Source organism: Pan paniscus, chromosome X, assembly GCF_029289425.2.
Source record: "Pan paniscus chromosome X, NHGRI_mPanPan1-v2.0_pri, whole genome shotgun sequence".
Classification (NCBI taxonomy): domain Eukaryota; kingdom Metazoa; phylum Chordata; class Mammalia; order Primates; family Hominidae; genus Pan; species Pan paniscus.
In genome coordinates, this window is record NC_073272.2 from 82946280 (window position 1) to 82968879 (window position 22600).

At 40.0% G+C, this 22600-nt stretch overlaps 1 protein-coding gene across 1 annotated transcript; it reads left to right on the forward strand.

The window, feature by feature from the left end:
• Positions 1 to 17898: 17898 nt before the first annotated feature.
• POU3F4 (POU class 3 homeobox 4) lies at positions 17899 to 22390 on the forward strand. The gene has a single exon (XM_003824428.5). The coding sequence runs from the start codon at positions 18440 to 18442 to the stop codon at positions 19523 to 19525; it is 1086 nt and encodes a 361-aa protein (XP_003824476.1). The 5' UTR covers positions 17899 to 18439; the 3' UTR covers positions 19526 to 22390.
• Positions 22391 to 22600: the final 210 nt, after the last annotated feature.

The following is a 22600-nucleotide window of genomic DNA, read 5'->3' on the forward strand; positions in this document are numbered from 1 at the left end:
ATTTATTTAGGAAATTATAAAATTATAGTAATAAAAAGTATGGTCTGGGCATGGTGGCTCATGCCTGTAATCTTAGAACTTTGGGAAGAGGAGGCTGGAAGATAGCTTGAGCTGGAAGATAGCTTGAGTTTAGGAGTTTAAGATCAGCCTGGGCAATACGGCAGAACCTCACCTCTACAAAAAAAATACAATTAGCCAGGCATGGTAGTATGCGCCTGTAGTCCAAGCCACTCAGGAGGCTGAGGTGGGGGGAATCTCTTGAGCTCAGGAGGCTGAGGTTACAGTGAGTCATGCACTGGACTCCAGCCACTGCACTCCAGCCTGGGTAACACAGCAAGACCCTTTCTCAGGAAAAAAAAAAAAAAAAATAGAATATGGCAATTGCACAGATTTATATATAGACCAAATGAGAGATAATTGAAAACCTTTAAACAGACAAATGCATGTAGGATCCCTTGATTTATACAACATTAACAAAGTAGATCAGTCTTTTCAATAAATAATGGTGAAACAAGTTGCCCATATAGGTAAAAATAAAATTGGAGCCCTACATCACATGGTCACAAAAATTAATCCAGGTAGATTATAGACCTGTGTTTGAAACACAAAACAACAAAGCTTTCAGATAATAAAATAATATATTATCAGCCAGGCACGGTGGTTTATTCCTGTAATCCCAGCACTTTGGGAGGCCAAAGTGCTTGAGCCTGGGAGGTTGAGGATGCAGTGAGCCTAATCATGGCCCTGCATTCCAGCCCGGGTGACAGAGCAAAGCTCTGTCTCAAAAAACAAATATATTTATGCTCTCAGGACAAGAAAATATTTCTTAATTTCATAAGAAGCACTAACTATAAGGGGAAAAATGAATAAATTTGACTTTTTAAATTAAGAACTTATTTTCATTTAAAGAACTATTAAGAAATGTAAAAGGTAAGTCACAGGATGGAAGAATATAGTTGAAAAAATATAACCAACAAAGGGATCCTTCTAAGGACACAGAAAGCATTACTACAAAGATGTAATATGAAAAAGTAAGACAACCCAATATATGTGCAAATGACAGCAGGAATGTCATAAAAAAGGAAAGATAAAATGAAACAATGAGAAATCTCATATTCTGAATGAGTGTGGAATAAAACGCTGTTAATTGATACGATCAATCATTTTGGAAAAAAATTTGGAGTAATCTAGCAAAATTGGAGATACCTTACAACACAACATTCCAATATTATATATATATGCCTTACAGAAATATGTTATGTGTAAAAGACCCATGTGCAAAAATGCTCATAGCAGCATTCCTTAGAGCAAAAACTAGAAGCAACATAAATATCCATCAACAATACAAAGGGATAAATAAATTATAGTGTATTCACGCAATGAAATTCTATGCAGAAGTGTTAATGAACTACAACTAATGCTACAATGTGGGTGACACACACTCATTGTATTGATCAAAATCAGCCAGTTATAAAATAGCACATACTGTATGATTTCATTTGAATAACATTCAAAAATAGGCAAAACTGAACTGTTATTTCAGAACACGGGTGGAAAAACTACAAAGCAAACCATGGAAGTCAGAAGAGGGTTACTCTTAGTGGAGGAGAGGGCTACATTTAAGAAAATGTACACAGGTGTTGAGAGTGTTTTCTTTCTTTCCCTAAGGAATTACATGGGGGTTGCTTTACAATCATTTCCAAGTTGTACTTTTATTTTTTTATATATGGTATGTGGGTTATAATTAGCAATACAAATGTAAAGATAAGCTCTCTGATTAGTCAAAATACATCTTTTGAAGTCTTTAGTCAAAAGGATTGGTTTGAATCTGAGTTGTAAAACCTTGAGCACATCTCTTACCTTTTCTGTGCCTTCATTTTCCCACCTGTAAACTGAGGATAATTATATCTATTCACTCCAAAGTGTCAAATGTTCAGTCCAAAGTGTTAAATATGAATGCACACTGTAGACTGTAAAGCACAATGTAGATAGGCTGCTGTTATTGTTTTCTGAGCCTACAGCAGGTTAGAGAAAAAGGGGAAAGAAAATGAGGTCGAGGTTACTACAGGCAGGTATATTCACAGCATCTCTTAACTATGAAAGTTGAACTTAAAAAGAAAAAAACTGGAAAATCAGATAAAGATCTGAAAATGCACAGCTTAGAACAATTTTAGAAATGGGACAAACACAGCTCTTAATAAATTAGCAGGCCAAGGTCATTGCCACATGAGAGAAGAGCAAAGACATGAGAATTTCTTGTGATTACCCAGGACCATTAAGAAACATATCAGTTATGTTCACTATAGCTCACTGAAAGAACGAGAGAATGCAATATAAATGTTTCAATCCAAATTGATAAATTTTTAAAGGCTTTTGTGGGCCATTTAGAGGTAAAATTTTTATCTGTCAAATACACATTTACACAGAAAAAGTTATAGCAATAAAAATAATTCCTTCCCTTTTGCTGAAATATCTGCCATGTGTCATGCACAGATCTAAAAGCTATTCAGATTTTTAAAATTTAATTATTAAGATAAACCAGCAAGCTATATTATTTTGTTATCTCCATCTCACAAATTAAAAAAAAAAACTGAGGTTTAGAGAGTTTTAATGATTTTCTCTTACATTGAAGGAGGAGTAGAGATGAAATTTGAACCCAAATATGATTCATTCCAAATCTTGGACTTCTTCTATCATAAAAGCTCCTGTTTACTACTTAAAAATAATAGATAACGTAGTGGAGCAGGTATTTATATGGTCAGTCACATATCCATTCATTTTACTTTACACAACAATTTAATCACATAAGTTTTTATTAATCATCGTAAAGGCTTCACTTCTTAAACCATTGATTCTTTCACCACTTGTAGATAATGTCATATCATTTTAGTTCATCCACACAAGGCATTTTTTCTGAGTAATTTAGAATCTCAGTTCATCATCTCCATCAGTATCTCAATTAGCCCTTATATGTACTTGTATATATTTCCAGTTTTTGCTAAAACAATTTAAAATTCTATTGGGGTAAAGTTTTAAATTGCTTTTAAAAATACATTTGAGATATTTGGACTACATAATTATCTCACAATTTGAACTTTATATAGTAAATACTACTACTTTAAAATAGTGAATAAAAAATAATTTATTTTTTGATGAAAACTAAATTTGTCATTTAAAACATCTCTAAAGACAAAACCTTGAAATTCATTTTCAACAATTTATAATCGGTTAATTAGCATATCTTAGTCTTAGAATAATTTTAGTAAATGTCTTTTAGAGCATCTGAGTACTTAATATCTTAAAAGTCATCTAGTCTAATCATGATTCACCCACCTCTATTTCTATACATGCTTTATAAACCTCCTGCTCTAGTACCTTGACTGGAGGAGATAATGATTCTAGTACATGTAATTTTTATTGCTATCTCTATAATATTTTTACTGCACAACGTCATTGCTGATTAGCAATACAAAATTATAGTTCTGCAATTTTGGCATATTATTGCTTTAAGTAAGAGCTAGCCAATTGGCAGTGAACAACTAAATCTCAACAAGGGGGAAATGATAGATTCTACAAAATATAGACCAATTAATGCCCCCCAAAATTCTCAAATTTATTATTAAAAACTTTTGTACGAACCTAAAAATATCCAAGGATGTTCATTAGAAGCCATTATAGATTCACTAAAAACAAGTCATGTTGAACCAGCCCCATTTCTTTGTCTTATAAAATTCAGGTGGAACTGGTACAGATGTGGCGGCCTTTTAACAATCATTCAAAATTTTATGTTAAGGTCCTGGACTGTATAATCATCTAAAGCAGGGGTACCCAGCCACTGGGCTGGGGACCGGTACTGGTCTGTGCCCTCTTAGGAATCAGGTGGCACAGGAAGAGATGAGCAGCAGGCAAGCGAGGATGGCCACCTGAGCTCCACCTCCTGTCAGATCAGCAGGGGCATTAGATTCTCATAGAAGTGCAAACTCTATTGTGAACTGTACGTGCAAGGGAATCTAGGTTGCACACTCCTTATGAGAATGTAACTAATGCCCGATGATTTGAGGTGGAACTGTTTCATCCTGAAACTGTCCCCAGCACCTGTCTGTGGAAAAATTGTCTTCCTTGAAACTGGTCCCTGGTGCCAAAAAGGTTGGGGATCACTGATCTAAAGTTTCTTTTGACTTTCAAAATCCCATGGGTTTCACATGGTAAAAATAAAGATACATTTTTGCTGGATGCTAAGGTATTTATAATTTGATATACAAGTTTGTAAACCTGACCAAAATCTCAAGTGGTAAAACTTTGACTCTCTCTTTTGCCTTATGCTTTTCAATATTATTTTCAATGTGGACCAAGATATAGAGGAGCCTTTAATTTGCACATGACACAATCCTAGGGATAGCTAATGTGTGAGATTTAAAAAAAAAATAAGATGTGTGTGTGTGTGTGTGTGTGGGTGTGTGTCCGTAGACTGAAACTAAGTACCAAAAAAAGTAATAAAACATTTTACAAATATATTTGTGTTCAAATATAAATTACACTGTATTCATAATATTTGAAAAGTCAACAAAAAGGAATGTTTATGTAAATTATGTTACACTTTTAATATGAAATAACATGATATCTTTAAAAAATATTAATAGTAAGAGTTTGCAATGACATAGGGAAATCATGTAATATAATGTCACGTTGAAAAAGAAAACACATGAAATTGCTTATAAAGCAGTATCACAATCGTATTTATAGATATTTAAAACCAAAGAAAATAATACAGGGAAAATTACCAAAATGATAAATGTGAATGGTGGGATTGTTATTTTCTACATCAGTATTGGAAACACATTCCCAGTCTTGGCATAGGTAACAAGACCCCTCCCCCAATCCCACCAGCTTAAGAAGACTGTGATTCCAGAGGGAACTCAACAGGTCAAAGACAAAAGTTGAAATGTTTGGAAAAGCTCCACAGGGTTTCCTATATTAGGGAGAAAGATTTGCACCAGAGATGGTTAGATTCCAGAAGAACTGCCAGAAAACAAAGCAAGAAAACAGGATTTTGGGGTGAAGAAGAGGGTGATCATGATGGCAACCGAATGGTAATAGGGGCACTAGTAAAAATAACTTAGGAGTAGGGCAGCAGGGGCTGTTCTCATACATGGTTGTTCAAAAACCCCACGTTGGGAAGAACATGAAGAGTGGATTTGACATTTATTCATTTATTTTGGAGAGGAATTGATATTTAAATAAAAAGTAAGAAAAACTCTCAAATTCAACAAAATAATGGAACAAGTTTGTTTACAATTATTAACACTAATTGAGCATTTCTATATGTCAGGCACTATGATGAACTATTTTATGCATTATGTCATTTAATTCTCATAACAATTCCATGAGGTAGGGTCTAATGTTACCCTCATTTTCCTAAAGGGAAGTCAGAGTCTCAGAGATGACATGAGATTTAAGGTCATTTAGTCAATAGCAGGGCTCAGCTGACTCAGTTAACCTTTATAGTACTCTGTAAAGGCTTTCACATTTAGGCCCGAAGGTTTGTGACAAATAGCATAATAGTTTAGTACACATCAAAATGTTTGCTGGTAAGAAAGGAGTTTCTTTAAATTTCTTTTTGAAATGAACCAAAAATGAGAATATTTATCTTTTTAAAAATCGTTTTGTTTATAGATTTGTTGGACATTCCTGCTTTCAGCAGCACCTACCACTATAGGTCTCATTGATTATACATATGTATTAACCAAGGATGGAATCTAGTTCACTTTACAACTCTGCAGTTGCTCGCACTGAGAACTAAGGAATTATTTGGCTTTCTCCCATGATTGTTATCTCCCAGTTTGAGGAAACTACAATCAGTCAATTGGTAAAATATTAAAAAGAAACTTTCTACACTCAATACTGTCTAAAAATCATTTTATTCCTTCTATGTCCCTCAATTTTTCACAAAGTATTTTACTGTAAACAAATTTGGGGGCCACTCTGTGATTATTCCCACTTGGAAAAATATACTGTTTTCTCTTCATGAAACTAGAACAGAAGGTCTAAAAGAAAGAAAATTATTAAGCATTCTACTGAGTTTCCCCCCCTCCACCCCAACAAAAACTAAGATAGAGGTCAATGAATAAGTATGTGCAGACTGGAACTTGAATCCTCTAGGGTGACTGTAGGCTAATTAATAATTAATGCCAGAGCCACGGTGTTTGAAATGCAGATGTGATAACTAGAGGCCTGGCAGAGCTGTTCAGAGGAAGCAGATTTAGATGCTATAGGGAATAGGCACTCCCTTGCCGGCTGGCTCAGAGAGCCAGCCTGGGTGCAAAGCAGGGCCTATGGTTTAGATTATATTCCCCTCAGCTGTTAATTACCTGAACCTACTTTGAAGTTCTTCTCTTTTTATCCTTGCATGAAAAGAGATTGGTTCAGCCAAGGGACTTGAAGAGATGATCAAATACATGGGGTGGAGGGAAGAGGGGTGGGAATAGAACTTCAGATATAAGAAGATAACGAAGAAAAACACATAGTAGAACATGCAAGAACATACATTATTAGGAAATATCGAATTGTGTTTCATTGTCTCAAGCACATTATTTCTCTCAGTTATTCTAGTTAAGTTGATTTTAAGTAAATTGTAAACTTTCTCTGAATAGTTATAACAACAAATTTCCATCATTGTTACTATATAGAGATTTGATAAGAGACTACCACAGGTGCTTTGTAATGCTATTTTTAACTTAATAAAGTCATTTAACACTCTTTATATTTAAAGCCAAGCAGTGATAAGGATAAAAATTAATAGACTCAGCCTCAAAATGCTTCTATGTACCTTGTTTGTGTTCAAATAATTCATTCTCAGAACACAAATAGTAAGTGCTATTATTCAATGGGAGAAGCTACAGGATATTAGAAAACTGTGGAAATAAATGCAGTGGAAAAAATATGAAAATATATTGTGGGGGGTAGCTGCATTAAAAAGCACCCTAATTTTTTTCAGAATGTTTGTGTGTGTATGCACAAAATTTAAAGAAGCATGTCTGTTAACTACCTTGCAAATGGATTACAGCATACCTGGATTAAATGTAAATGCTGACATTTTTTGTCTCTTTGTGCTTTATTTTTTTTTAATGTTATTTTTAGCTATTTTAGGTAGGGATTATCCCTGAGACACATGCTACTCACACATGAACACTGTTCGCTCTTTTAGTGGGAGAGCATGCACTCATGAAATATCTAACTTTCAATTGTATCTCTGTATCTTTTTGATAGGATAATAGTACTAATATTGCCATCAAGGAAAAATGTGTACCTATATTGAAATTGACACCTGTAAGTGCAATATCATCTGACTAAGGTGATATCAAACACATACAAGCAAATGAGTGACACAACACATAGACCTCCCGTGTTCAGCGTAGACACAACACATAGACCTCCATGCAGTGATTTTGTTGGGGGGGGGTCCTAATTTATTTACAGTTCATTTCTGTTTAAAAGAATACTTTTATGAGCAGAGTTGTTACATTTTTTCAGAATAAAAAGCTAGAAACTTGCTCATTTGAATCTATTATTCAAAATGACAAATTCCAAAAAAATAAAAAATAAATAAAATAAAATGTAGGACTGTATTATTGCACAATTTAAATTTCCTTAGGCAGGACAACAACAATATGACTAAAAGTCTTCTATCAAAGGCAAAACACATTGGGAATTTGTACAATTTATGTGTAACACAGCTCTTCCAGTTGTGGTTTTCATTCTAAGAATATATACACATTAACAATAAGATTGTGCAAAACTAAAACAAACAAACAAAAATCTCCAAGCAACTTCATCTGTAACTTGTACTGACATAAAGCAGGAGGGCAAAATCACAGAAAACAGAGTCTACTTCCATGCTGATTTTATCATCAATCAGGTATCTCTGCAGTATTATATTGTCGGAGTCCAGAGTGCTAATGAAAATGTGGCATTTTCTCAAAGCTTTACATATAAACTTTGTATGTCGAGTCCCCTCTAATAAGAAAATGAGGGAGAGAGAAGTGTTTGAAAACTGTGAGCAGTAAGCCAGAGGTAAAATATGAAAAATCACCGGCTTATATCAGCACCTAATATGTTCATGGACATAGCCCTTTCTTCAATGGGCATTCATAGTTGTTCACGTGTTTTGGGTAACTATTTTAACACACAAACACAGAACAAAACACATTTATTACAATGCAACAGCAGTTATCTTTCAAAGTTGAGGTTTGAACTTTTTAATTACACTTCCTCAATACCAAATTAAGCTACATTGGAGAATGATTACATTCCGATTTCATTTATATGTGCTTTTATTTTTGTTTTTGTTATATTAAACAATATGCTAACAAATAAATGTATTCATGTATATTTTTCCACTTCTATATTTTTCACATTCTATTCCTTTGGCCAATTCAATTTAAGCAAAAAGATATCTGAAATTATGACATCTAGCTAAGTTTCAGTGCAAAAAAGTGCCAGCTTAGAGACATATGAAGAGCAGAGATATAAATTATAAAACAGCACAATGGTGTCATCAAGAATATTAGGTTAAACTTTCTACTTTATTTCAACTTGGCTGTTTTACATCCCCCGTTTTTCTCATTTCCACATGACTGTCTCTTCTACTAACAGTTGTATATTTTGCAAGGACTTATTCAATTTCTTAAAGTACATTTTAAAAGTTTTAATGTAATCTAGTGGCACAGGCTTGTATTAATCTCAAGGGATTAATATATTTTTTAAGTAATGAAAAAAATATCTGCATATCAAACAATATTTAAGCCATGGAATCTGAAGGCCATAATTTATATATTTTTCTTATGAATTTGGAACAACTAAAGCATTCTACTCTATGTCACATATATTTTAAATATTTTTCTCCTATTGCTATATGTTTGCCACAGTTCAGTTTCGATTATGGGTTTATATTATGAAAATGCTTGTGACTACAGGCTCCTCCATATCTGTACAATATTTTGCTTCTGTCTACTGCAATCTAAAATGTGGCTATATTATCTAGTTTGTTTTGTGTCCTTTTCACCTGCGGCTACTGAGAAACTGAAATGAAGTTCTCAGCTCTTTATTAGTAAAAGCATCAGAAAAGTAAATAGATCATAACATAAATGTTTTTCTGCCTCCAGTATGAGTGATGTATGTTGCATGAGCTATGCACTGCAAAGCGGAGGAAGAGTTCTTTACCCTGCAAAAGGAAAAGTAAAGCATTGAAAAAGGATTTTAATGAAATCATAACATTAGAATACTTTATATTAAATCTCACTAATTTTCTAGGTGAAGGCGGTGAAGTGAATGTGAGGAAACATTAAAAGGGAATTGAATTTGCATTCCTTATGCTACAGGCACATGTTTACATGACCTTTAAAACAGAATTAAAGCTGTATCATCAGCAGCTGTAGGCAATTCACATTACTAAGGCAATCAAATCAGAATGCTAAACTAACTATAAAACATAAATTAAACTGATAGAGAATCATCTTAATTCACTAGGTTTACTTGCAATCTACTTATACTCTACTAGTCATTTCAAAGCAGTTTGCGGATCCACCAAATGAGAAATACTGCAACATATCCAAAAATAGAGTGTCCAACTATACAAATGTAAGCTAAAACACTTTAACATATCTTTTTAACATATTTCCATGAATCATCTGAGTTAGCTTACTTCATGAACATTATTTACCTTCAACAATCACCTACAAAAGTAAGCATTATTCCATAAAGACATAATACTCTTGATATGCTATACATAGCAGATATAATTTTTATTTCAAATGAGCACTTGGAAGAGTTAATAATGAATGCGTAAAGGCTAGTAAAAATTAACTGAACATATTTTTATTCCAAACTTCATTGTATTATTCCTCAATATCCTTCATACCTTAACAATAAATATATTCTGGTTTCCTTTCATAGCATGGTACAGATAGTCCTCCTTTTAAAATGTGGTAGGATGGAATATTAAATAGAATTTAAAATTCAATTGTGTGGGATGAGACTTATTCTAATGACATAAAATGAGAAGTGTAAATATATTTATAACGCAAGTTATCATCTCACAAAAACTGTTTTAAGAAAGCTTGACTTTTTTTCCATTTGTAGTAAATTCTAGGAAAACAAACATATTCTATGTTTCCCAAAGTGTTTCTGTTTGCATGTTGTAACTTAATTTCCTCCTCTGTAAAAAAAAATTCTAAGACCCCTTGATGCTACTGAAAACATACAGAATATGTTTGAAAATGCAATTCTTCTACTCCAAGGGATGAATAAAAGTAGGGGGTACTCAAATGCATCTTTCCATCACTAATGTGGGTGTCTGTATAGGACAATCTCGGTTCTTTACAAAACTGTCAACTAGCTGTTAAAAGAAAACCAATCCTCCACAACTCTAAGATTCTGCTTAGCTGAGCTGAGATCCACACTCAAGAGTTGAGATCATTATTGAATGCAATTTATATTCAAATAGGTTTGTTCTCCAATATGCAAAGGTCCAACCCTGTAAATTCACACCCACTGCCCCTCACCACATGCGCAAACATGTGAGTTATCCATTTGTTTAAGAGAGGTGGTAACATACCTAATGTTTACATCAAGCACCTGGAAAAAAAATATTGTATTTAAAGGTTAAGATGAGAGCAGATGTGATTGAACTATTGTTTATTGGCAAACAAGAATTCCAATCTCTCCCCAAAAGTAGAAATACTAAGAAGAGGATAGGTGAGGAAAAGCAAAAGCCTCATTCTCACTATTATTTGAATAAGTTAAAAGAAATATTTAGGATGTACCAAAGACATCTGAGTATTGATATTTAGATTGCCCTAAATGTCTTTCCTTAGAAGCCTAAGGTTTTCTTGCCCCTTCAATTGTTGAAAACATGAAACTTCTTATTTTTGAAGAGGAATAGGCAGATTTAAATTCCTCCATTATGTTATCTAAGTTAACACCTTATTGCCGGAACAAAATATTTTAGGGCAACTGTCACTTTAACACACCAGGGGAATAATAGGGGTGCTAGTCCTGAGCATATCCCCCGAGGGGGGGTGTCACTGCGGCAGAGCTGTGGTGACACACATCATTTGTTGGGGAAGGAGATGGGCCTTGTCTCCTGAGAAAGCACTACCTTGAGCCCTTTACATAGGTGCAGGTTTAGAGAGCAGGACAACTGGCTTGGTAGTGTTCAAGGGGCAAAAAGAACCTTCGACCTAGGAGGGGCTCGCCTGGCGGAGCAGCAGAGGCTGCCCAGGGACTAGGATATTCCTTTGGCCAGGCCGAAAAGGCCCAGGGCTCTCCAAAAGAACAGCAGGTGGCCACTATTGTCGGGGTGGGGGGCCGGGAGCTCTAGGCTAATACAGACACTTTGGTGTCTTGCTTCTAGATCCCTGCCCCCTCCCTCCGCCTCCAACAGAGGGAAAGTGACCTTGCCACCATCCTTCAGATCCTGCTTCAAATAGAAGAGAGGCTGGGGAGGTTTAGGGGGCAATGAAGTCCTGAAGGCTGTCAAAATAAGCCCCTCTAGCCAGCTGCCCTGTGTCGCAATAGAATCCATTTGGCCTAAAGAATTGCCACCCGCGGAGTTATCTTAAAACAATGTATCTCAGTAGCATGCTCCTGATCCCCACCACAACACCTCTATTCAGTGTATATCCAGGAGGCTAAGGTCAGGTCCACCGTTCCGAAACATCTGGACATTTTAGCCAAGCTCTCCAGAAGGCGAGGGATCCTGTTGCTGCCCAAATCGCGCCCCCTCCTGCCGATGCCTTGTCTGATGTTTTGGGGAAGCTCCTTGATTCTTTATGGCTTTGCATCTCGGCAGAATGGAGCTAGCTGACTTGGGTTAGCGGCAACACCAGAATGGGAGCGAGCTGGCTGGGGGAGTCACAACCACCTGAGCCGGGAGCAGAATCACCAAAGCAAAGCACTGGTCAGGGGCTAGGTTCTGCTGTCTACCTGAGCTCTTGTACTTGGAAAAGAGACTCCAAAAAGTTATTGGATATTAAATGTGTGTTTATGCATGCACAACACCCACGATGGCCTGACTGATGTATTCACAGGCAGCTGGAAACCGGAATACCCGACCGAAGGGAACTCTTCTCGGGGCAGGGGAGCTAAATCGATTCCTCAAATCCATAGTGAGGCAAAGTGCAAGAGATGTCGGTCCAAAGAAAAGTTACAGAAAAGGGAAATTTTAAGACCACTCAGGAAACTCACACCCCTCCCCCAGAAGAACTAACACAACAGCAATCACAACAGAGGAAGCATTAATATTCTTGTTAAAAATGCGTTCCCCAAATGTCCTTGCAAATTGGACTTTTCCCCAAACTCTCTCTCTGTGTGTGTGTGTGTGTGTGTGTGTGTGTGTGTGTGTGTGTGTGTGTATGTATACATTTTGTTGGGTGGGGGGCCACAATCCCCCCATACACACACACACATACACACACACTACACATTATTTTCATAATCATCAGCAGCCCCTTCTCTACTCTTTCCTCCTGGAAAATAATGATAATAGTAATTGAAATTTCTGAAAAATGACAGCAGGTTAAATCTGGTCGGTTGCTCATTTTCAAAGTGATAAACTTACATTCTTGTTCTTTGTGGGGCCCTGAAATGGTAATGTGAGCCCCAGACACTGAGCAGATTACTTACTAAAAGTCATTTCCAGAAGGATCCCATAATCAATCTATAATCAAGCTTCCTGTTGTCCCATAACCACCCAGGGACGTGGAACGCACGCCATTTCAGACAAATAAATACCATTTACTAAGGGGCGGGGAGACAGGGTGGCAGGGAACACAGGACCTCAGTTAGGAATGAAGCCTAAGCATTCTTACAATTTTGCACATTAAAACCTTAATCCATCCATGAAGAAGGAAGTGATTTGCAATTTGGGGAGGCTCTATTAACTACTATAGTGACTTAAGAAAAGCGTCTAATGTTCAGCCAGAAGACTTATTGATGACTGGAATACCGATGCGCGCAGGGTTTAAAGTAAGAGATTTCTACCCGCCCTCCGATCAATCGCGCAGCTATGACTATTTTTTTTTTTCGTTTTTAAATACCTCTACCACTTCTTACTTTCAAAAAAATAATTAAAATGAAAATCAAAAGTACCATTGCATTTTAAATTTGGAAGCATTCTGCGGCTTATTTTTTTTTGATAAAAGTGTAATTCCACGTGTGTTATATATTTTGTAAAACCATCCGCTGGGATCCTCGACTCTAGGCTTGGTCTGCAGTGCAAAACTGCACAATGATTCCTAAACACCCCAAATCCTGGTGCCAGGAAAATGATAGCTATGCTGAGTATGACACAATAGCTCTGTCTCTGTAAAGCTCTTTTCTCTGGGATACTGTAAAATTAGGGTTCACCCACCGACATTGCAACGGCAAAAATGTGATCTCTAAAGAGAAACTGAGACTGGACGGACACGACCTGGTCAACGCAGTTATAGGAGCAAGCATCCTTTCCCTTGGTAGTGAGGGTCTCTATTGTCCCAGCCTGTCCTCTAACCATCCTGTCAGAGGCCCCTGCCACACAATGCCTCAGCACTTCTCCCCAGCATTCAATTTTGCTAGCAAATGACTAGTGGTTCTCACAGATTGGGGTATTTGTATTAGATTTTACATGAGGAGTATTTTAAGTTTCCCTGTTTCTGCTGCAGCATTCACTGTGTGTACTCACCCCCTCCCCTCTTCCTCTTTCCTTTTTCTCTGAAGATTCTTTTTCTTACGTTCAGGAAAGCCAATAGAGACCTGAAAAAAAAAATGAACTAATTGAGCTTGAGCTCAATTAGTTCATGCCTATGAACTATTTTGCCATGTCCTACCATCAGTATTGGCAATGTCTCCTAATGTCATCTAAATTCTTTTTTAAAAATTTTCCCCAGAATATTAGGAGCCCCTTACCTCCCCCCCATCCCATACAGCTTTTGAAAAAGAAAAAAGGAGAAGAAGAAAGAAGGCGACTATAAGAGGAGCTGCAGTGGGCTAGTGCTCTGAAGGACAGCTGAGTCTCACACCGAGAACAGTCTTATGAGATCAATATGCAGAAACCAGGAAAACAGCTTTTTTTCCCTGCTGCTTTGAGAAGTCTGTTCAATTGTTTCCTTCCCTTATGAGCTCCTGGTGTTAAAAAGAAAATGTACATTTGTCCCTACCAAGCTCAATCTAACTTGTTCTGTTTCCAAAGTGAACTTGGGTTGAAGGTAAAGTTTTCATCTTGAGATAATGCCTATGTTCCATGTCCTGCCATTTGGAGCTTCATGCTATATTGCACACAATCAAATCTGGCCTTTTGAACTTATTTCCTGAACCCCCTCCACCCCCCACCGCTACTCCCTGTCCTGACCCCCTGCCAGCTTCAGCCCCAAACCACCTTCCTCTCCCCACCCTCAATTTGTACATGAGAATGCTTCATAATCTACACTCACATATGAAATCTGCAAGAGACACAATCCCCATGGCTGGGGTACTTTCCAAAGGAGCCAGGACGCAGGCTACCCAGCTGCGGCCGTGCTCAGATGTTTCCACAGGAACACAACCTGAACCACATTAATCTGCTTAATTTCTTTTGTGAATCTTTCCTTGCTTAGAAAGAAAGGGGAGTGGGTATCTGTGAAGACGTTCAGGAGCTGGTATCCCTAAATCTTGTGAGGAAGGAAATCCACTGCAAACTCTGAAGTTACAAATAAATGAACATATATAAATAAAGCCAATCTGACTTTCTTTTAAAAATGATCTGAATTGCCCTCTTAGAAACAAAGCAAGGGGAAAGGGTAAGGTGGGGTGTGTAATTGGAGTGTGAGGGCAACTTAACAAGGAATAAAAATTGTGCCAGGTTCTTGCCTGGCACAGGAATTGAAACCTGTGCTGCTTTGCTGAAGATAGGTGGGGATTCGCTACAATTACAGTTTGTCTACTTCAAAGCTGGGCTCCTCTCTAGGGCGACTTTTAACTGCCCCTACCCGGTAGGTTCCACAGCTATTGTTATATTATTCAAACCAAAGCTCTAGAGGGGGTGGGGAGAAGCAGATCTGAGGACCGGGTTTGGGCTTCAAGATTAGGATGTGGAGCACATCAAGTGTGTATGTAGCCCAGCTGCATGAGAGAGCAAGCTTGCCAGTGGTAACTTCGAGTTTAAGGCAAAATGCAGTCTATGAAAAATTAGTTACCAGCTCTTTGCAACAGTAGCTTCGTATCAACTTATTTTTCTCCCATGTCCAGACGGGTCGTCTATTGAATGTGGCTCTTTTATTTTGCACGGGGCAGGGGATTTGTGACCATGGTCCCCCCTTTTATTCCTCTCTCTATGGAAACCCAGATCATGGGGAGAAATATGTGAAGCTGAATAAAGAGAAGCTGCAGAAAGGAGCGCTTGAGAGCGGCATCTGTTACACTTGGGAAGTTAAACTGACAGGAGAGGGCGAAGGAAACCTCTCCAGCAGATTAGTTAGAACAGCAAGAAGATTTGACTATATGCAGATATTTTATTCAGAAAACAAAACACCTTACATGCAAGAGAAGATTCTATCACAGTTACTAGAGGATGTGATTGGACCTGAATTCAATAGGCAGTATCTATATTCATGGAAACATTTTTTTTAAATAAAAGAAAGAAGGAAAGAGAAAGAAAGAAAGGAAGAAAGAAAGATGGAAAGGAAGAAAAAAAGAAAGAAAGAAAGAAAGAAAAAGAGGAGAGAGAAAAGAAAAATAAAGGCGATAACGACAGTTTGTGCTCCTGACGAAAGCTATTATTTCCATTAAAAAGAGAGTTTTTACATTAAAAAACTGCAAAGTAAGGGTGTAAAAAACCTGTCCCTGGGATCAGATCTCCCTCCTTACTTCTCCCCCTCCAAGCCTCTGGCAAATGGTCTGAACCACTTGATGCGGCTGGCAAAATAGGGTACCAGGAGCAGAGGCCATGGGCAAGAGGAAGGTTGATTGTAAGAACTCAGGCAAGTCAAGATTGAAAAAAGATCCCCTTCTTGATGCAAAAGCCTTATCATTTCATAATTACCTTAACCCCCTGAATGGCTTAAGATTAGCAACTCTCGCCCAAAGGCAGCTGCAAGGTGGGGGTGGGGAACCTACAACAACAAAAACAGCATGGCAATGATCATGATCGTTTTACACGTAAGGTTTCTTCAACGCGTTTCCCTCTGACCTCTAAATTGAGCCGACACAGACTCACAAATGGATCTTCCAAAGGCCAGCTTAACAGAGCACCTAAAAACTTTACTTTTGTTTGATTTTGACAAGTTCTTGTTTCTTCCAGAAGCGGAATTTCAGGCACAAATGAGATTGCATTCTTGCAAAGGAAGATGCAAACAGTTAGCAGTAAAGAAATGAGTTCCTTAGCAGAAAAGGTGGGGAGTTGGGGGGGGCGGGAGAGAGAGAAAGAGAGAGAGAGAAAGGAAAACTCAATTTCTAAAAGCAGATAAGCCTCTACAATAGGACGTGGGCAAATGAAGCTACAGTTTCAATGAGAGAGCAGGAAGAGGGGGTGAGATGGCAAATGATCCTCTCTGGCAATAATTACTAAGTGTTTACCTTAAAAAAAAAAAGAGTGAAAAAAAGAAATAGATCTGAATCAGATGCCAGGTTTTCATGCCTAATAAACACGTTTACACTTACCAATATCAGCTCCTATTGCTCTGTGCTCTCATAAGAAATTACTCATTTCACAGGAAATAGATGCTCTTTAGCTATATAAAGGAATGGCAGAATAAGCTCACCTTGTTTTTATTTTTTTCTCATTTTCTTGCACATTCTTCAGATCTGTCTTCTTAGAGAAACTAATGCCTTAATGACTTTCTGGTAGCAGCAAGCCTTCTTTTATTTCTGCTAAATATATGAAAATGTATGCAAATTTAAATCAAGCTTAACCTAGGCGCTCTTGCAATATATTTAATGGAATTTCAAACCAATAAGGGAACTCTGATGCCGTCTTCTGTAAGTGCAAATATAATTAGGCAGCTAGGTTACCTCCAAAATTATTCAACGAAAGGTCATTTTTTTAACTTCAAAGACCATGTTGGGTATCTGGAGTTGCCTTTTCTCAGCTAGAACAAATCTTAAATCTTTGCCTTTCTCCCCACTCTGCTTCCAAGCACTGCCTTTACGCCGGGCTGTGGAGCACACGGACTTGTCCTTTCCTAACTTATAAATGCTTAGAAGGAGCACAAGTGTTTCACCTCTTTTATTCTATCCAAAATGTAAAAGCAGTCCTATCTTTTCAAGCTGAAAGCAAATTCAAGCTTGATGGGGACTGGGGAAGTGGGGGCGGTACTTGATGCCAAACATCCCGCCATTTCTCTCTCTCTGAATTTCCTGGGCACATTAAATGCAGGGCGGGTGAGGAGGGTGGGGGAGCGGTGAAGGTTAAAAACAATTTTCCTAGGGGATAGCATCGGGGCGCGGGGTCACGAACGTTTTCCTGTATACCTATTCGTAGTGGGTCTGCAGAGTGTTTTGGGTGAGTGTGAGGGCTGCCCGCTTCAGCAAGCAGAACCTTTGACAGAAGTTGTGGGATCTGTGATGGGAACTGATATGGAGCAGTGAGAAAGCAAGGTTTCCAATTGACCAGGTAGATTGGGAAGCAAACTTCGAAATAACTGAATATTGTCAGTATCACATTAGATTTTACTTTCCCAGAATAATTCAGTTCTTCGTGACCTAAAAAATTTTTCAGAAAAATTGAAAGAACAGGATATCTTTTAGAAGCTTTCAGACCTTGATATCGAGGTTCTTAATACAATGAAATAAACTGAAATGTTCTTATTGGAATCATTGGTTTCAACTTTATTGGTTTAGGGTCCAATCGAAGACGTTACTTTGCTCAAAGTTTGTAGCGACGTTTTGTTTTGCAGTCCTAGGCACACAACTAGCCCGCCCAGACAGCCGAGTGAGTCTGAAAAATCCCTATTCACTGAGATCAAAATGACATTTAAACTTGTTTTACTTTTTCTTTATTTAGATTAATCTAAATAATCAAAAAGGAGTTCTACAACCTTAATTTTCCACCTCACTCCCTGACTGCCCCCCAACAACACATCCCTCACATCTTTTCCCCATCAACATAAACCCCGGGGTTGGGGGGGGGTGGTAATCAAATGTACGGCCGCCACTCTGCGCTAGGCAGCCAATGGAGCTGAAAGATTGATTCACTTCCTGCTTGGGTCTCATTGAAACTCCGGAGCTTCACCAGCCTAATTTGGAAAGCGAGCCCGACCTCCCGCACCGCTATTGGCCTGGCTTACTCCTGGCCAGGCGGAGACGCGCTGCGATTGGCCGTGGTGGGTGCCGGTAACCCGTGCTAGCGTCTTTGGCTCCCCGCACCGTAGATGTCAAAGGCTGAAGCTGCTCCCTTTGCCACATTATAACTAGTAGGGGATCCTCACCGACCATGGCCACAGCTGCCTCGAATCCCTACAGCATTCTCAGTTCCACCTCCCTAGTCCATGCGGACTCTGCGGGCATGCAGCAGGGGAGTCCTTTCCGCAACCCTCAGAAACTTCTCCAAAGTGATTACTTGCAGGGAGTTCCCAGCAATGGGCATCCCCTCGGGCATCACTGGGTGACCAGTCTGAGCGACGGGGGCCCATGGTCCTCCACACTGGCCACCAGCCCCCTGGACCAGCAGGACGTGAAGCCCGGGCGCGAAGATCTGCAACTGGGTGCGATCATCCATCACCGCTCGCCACACGTAGCCCACCACTCACCGCACACTAACCACCCCAACGCCTGGGGGGCCAGCCCGGCACCGAACCCGTCTATCACGTCAAGCGGCCAACCCCTCAACGTGTACTCGCAGCCTGGCTTCACCGTGAGCGGCATGCTGGAACACGGGGGACTCACCCCACCTCCAGCTGCCGCCTCTGCACAGAGCCTGCACCCGGTGCTCCGAGAGCCCCCGGATCACGGCGAACTGGGCTCGCACCATTGCCAGGATCACTCCGACGAGGAGACGCCAACCTCTGATGAGTTGGAACAGTTCGCCAAACAATTCAAACAAAGAAGAATCAAGTTGGGCTTCACGCAGGCCGACGTGGGGTTGGCGCTGGGCACACTGTATGGTAACGTGTTCTCGCAGACCACCATCTGCAGGTTTGAGGCCTTGCAGCTGAGCTTCAAAAATATGTGCAAGCTGAAGCCCCTGCTGAACAAGTGGCTGGAGGAGGCGGATTCGTCCACAGGGAGCCCGACCAGCATTGACAAGATCGCTGCACAGGGCCGCAAGCGCAAGAAGCGGACCTCCATCGAGGTGAGTGTCAAGGGCGTACTGGAGACGCATTTCCTCAAGTGTCCCAAGCCTGCCGCGCAGGAGATCTCCTCGCTGGCAGACAGCCTCCAGTTGGAGAAAGAAGTGGTGCGTGTCTGGTTCTGTAATCGAAGACAAAAAGAGAAAAGAATGACTCCGCCAGGGGATCAGCAGCCGCATGAGGTTTATTCGCACACCGTGAAAACAGACACATCTTGCCATGATCTCTGACTGGAGGAAGCGAGGAGGCGGCCGGCCGCACTGGGAGCAGCGCGGATTTCTCTTTCTCTCTCACTCTCTTCCTTTCATTCTAGTATTCTTTATTATTTCTCTCTCTCTCTCGTTCGCTCGCTCTCTCGTACTCTCTCTCTCTCTTTTCCCTCCTTTCCTTTTTCTTTCCTTTCCCCTTTTTCTTTCCCTTCTTTTTCCCTTTCCTTTCCTTTCATTTTCTTTCCTTTCCCCTTCCCTTCCCTTCCTTTCCATCTCTTCCTTTCCTTTCTTTTCTTTTGCTTTCCTTTCCTTTCCTTTTTTTCCCTTTCCTTTCCTTTTCATAAGAGGTTCTAACTTCTGTTGACAAAGGAAACACATACTCTCTCATTCAGGCTTCTCAATGCTGATACACAGTTATATTAAGCAGTCCAAGCTGGGATCTCATATTCCTGGCTCCCCGGGCAACAGTTCCCTTTAGACTTTTCTGCTTATCAATACATATTGTTTACTCAGAGTAAGGTTTGTTTGGTCGCTCCTCTCTAGGAAGAACAAGGAGTGGGATAACGTGGGGGCGGGGTGGGGCGGGGGAGGGATTGGGAAGACAGATGTGTGCCTCTGAATAACCTTTCAGCGCCTTGGTTATAGCAGCTGTATTTCAGGTGAAATTTGTTTTACAATAGACTAGTTTTGCATTTTTAAAAACTTCTATAGCGTTTCTAAATGTCTGCGGTGTTTTACTACAATCTGTACACAATATTTGTGAGATAATTTGTATCTAATCGACCACTCCATGTTATTATTGCTATTATTATTACTACTTCGTTGAGCTGATGGCTTTTTAATTGCTTAGAAAAGGGAGGAGATGAATGGGAATAGGCGGGGAGAGAGATGCCTATCTACTCACCCCCCCCCCTTCCCAAAGCTGTATGAGGAGGAGAGGATACAACGAAGAGAGTTATTGATGATGATATTGGTTATATTTTTTTTCCGGGGTGGAGTGCCTAGGAAGGGCAGAATAGGGAAGCCTATTAGGTTTGCAAACTAGTGCTAAGTAGGAGCGGCGATTTCGCAGCTTTCTGCCCTCCCTCCTGGAAGTGTGGAGCCCGCGCAGGCTACCGCAGCATAGATCCAGGTATCTGAGAAGGATTCGGCGGCAACGCTGGGCCAAAGAGGTGGCCTGACAGTCTGGGAGGGCTCCGCACTCACCGGACTCCAGGATTCCTGCGCGCAGAAATCCAGGCCCCCAGCCTCGCTAGGGCGACCTTCCGCGCGACCTCACTTCGGCCCTCCTAGAGGAAAGACTTTGCCTTCACACGCGATTACTTTCACTGGAGATCACGACCCGGAGACGCTGGCGACTGGGCCAGCGCCTCCCATTTCGGTTCACCTCCAGTTCACCGCCCCCTCTGAGTAAGAAACCCTTGGGGAGGGGTGGCGAGGGAGTGGGGGATAGGCATTCTCTGCTCAGTGCAGAACGGCAATGAAATGATTGGCAAAGGTCACAGGGATTCTGGTCCATCCGCGTACCACCTCTCCCCCCATGTATATACCGCTGTCTGTGCGTGGGCTTGTGGGGAGCTGTCTCGGCGTTTCTGATAAGCACAGCTGGTGGAAGCCCACAGCGACGATCCAGCGAGCTAGCGAGCGCCCGGGAGGCTGGGTTCCTGCTTTTTAAAATATAAATATATATATATATTTTTAAATCTCTGTGTGTATGTGTCTCTGTGCGTGTGTGTGTGTGCGTGCGCGTGCAAACGTGTGTGTGTAGATAGCTGTGTGTATCGTGTTACTATGTACAAAAACAAAAAGTACAAAAAAAAAAACCTGGCTAGGCTGTGTAGAGATCCCAAAAATATGCAGTTGCTGTGGCTTTATTGCTAGCTAGTATCCACACACCAGGTCCACAGGCGAACCTCATTCCCAAGGAGCACACACGTGTGAGGCCGGCCAAGCACCCAACACCCAGCCGCCGCCGGCCAGACCTGGCTGGGGGCGCTGCACGCCACTGCTGGCCGCCTAGTCCGGCCTTTAGGCGCAGCTGCTGTAGACAAAGCTTCAAACTACCTAAGGACCAGAAAGCCCGGCCCCGTTGTCGAGGATGCGTTAGTATGAGTTGCCAGGCCTCTGGTCCACCACACTGTGTCTCCCTCAGCTGCAGGTCGAAGAGCATGTGTTAATTCAAATCCCGGACCCTTCTACTTTTTTGTCAAGTCTCTGCATTCTGTTGGTAGTTAGGTTTTAGTTCTGGGATTTTATTTTTTTTTCCCCCCACACTGAGTTCATGTTTTACAACTGTTGGGAGTTTTTTGTTTGTTTCGATTTTTTTTCTTTGCAGTTAATTGCTATGGTTCGAACCTGAGTTAACCCAAATATTTCTGCCGACTTTATAACTGTACAGTTTTGTATATTAAACGTTTTTGAAGTTATTAATTTAAAGAAAGATCATTTAGTTTATTCATTTAGTAACTGATGTATAATAAACGCTATTTTCATTAAGAGTTGCTTTTTCAACTATTTTATTCAAATTGCCTATTGCAGTTGCCAACAATTATTTATTTTCAATAAATTCTGCATTGTGTTTAAAAGAAAATTCTTTCACAGATAAGTTGGATGTCAAAAAGAAAACAATTCGCTGTAATGTTTGATGTGAAGTTTTAGTCAAGGGGTTTATATTGACGCAATATTTTATTGTTGTAAAAGATTAAAAAGGTTTAAATAAAACATTTTTCCAAAAAAAAAGTTTTCTTCTCCTGGCCTTATTGTGTGCTGTGTGAGGTGGAGCGTTTAAACAGAGGCACATTCCGGGTGAACAGCACTTCTGCTTTGCTTCAGCTTATAAATCATTAGTCATTGTTTTGACTCTTGATTCCCTTCCTCTGACTTTCGGCCTTTCAGCTCAGCTCTGAAATACACTGGCGCACACGGCACGGCCTATTCTGGAGCCCACGCTCACGCAAAGCACAGCACAAATTGTGGGAACCCGCATAGGGAAGGCTCGAGGTGGGTTTTATTTTAGGAGGTGCAACCTTACTAATGTTCTCCAAAAAGAGAGTCTCTCTCTGTCGCTCGCTCGCTCGCTCGCTCGCTCTCGCTTTC

Coding starts and splice junctions, on each gene's coding strand:
- POU3F4 (XM_003824428.5), top strand. CDS start 18,440: ATGGCCACAGCTGCCTCGAATCCCTACAGCATTCTCAGTTCCACCTCC.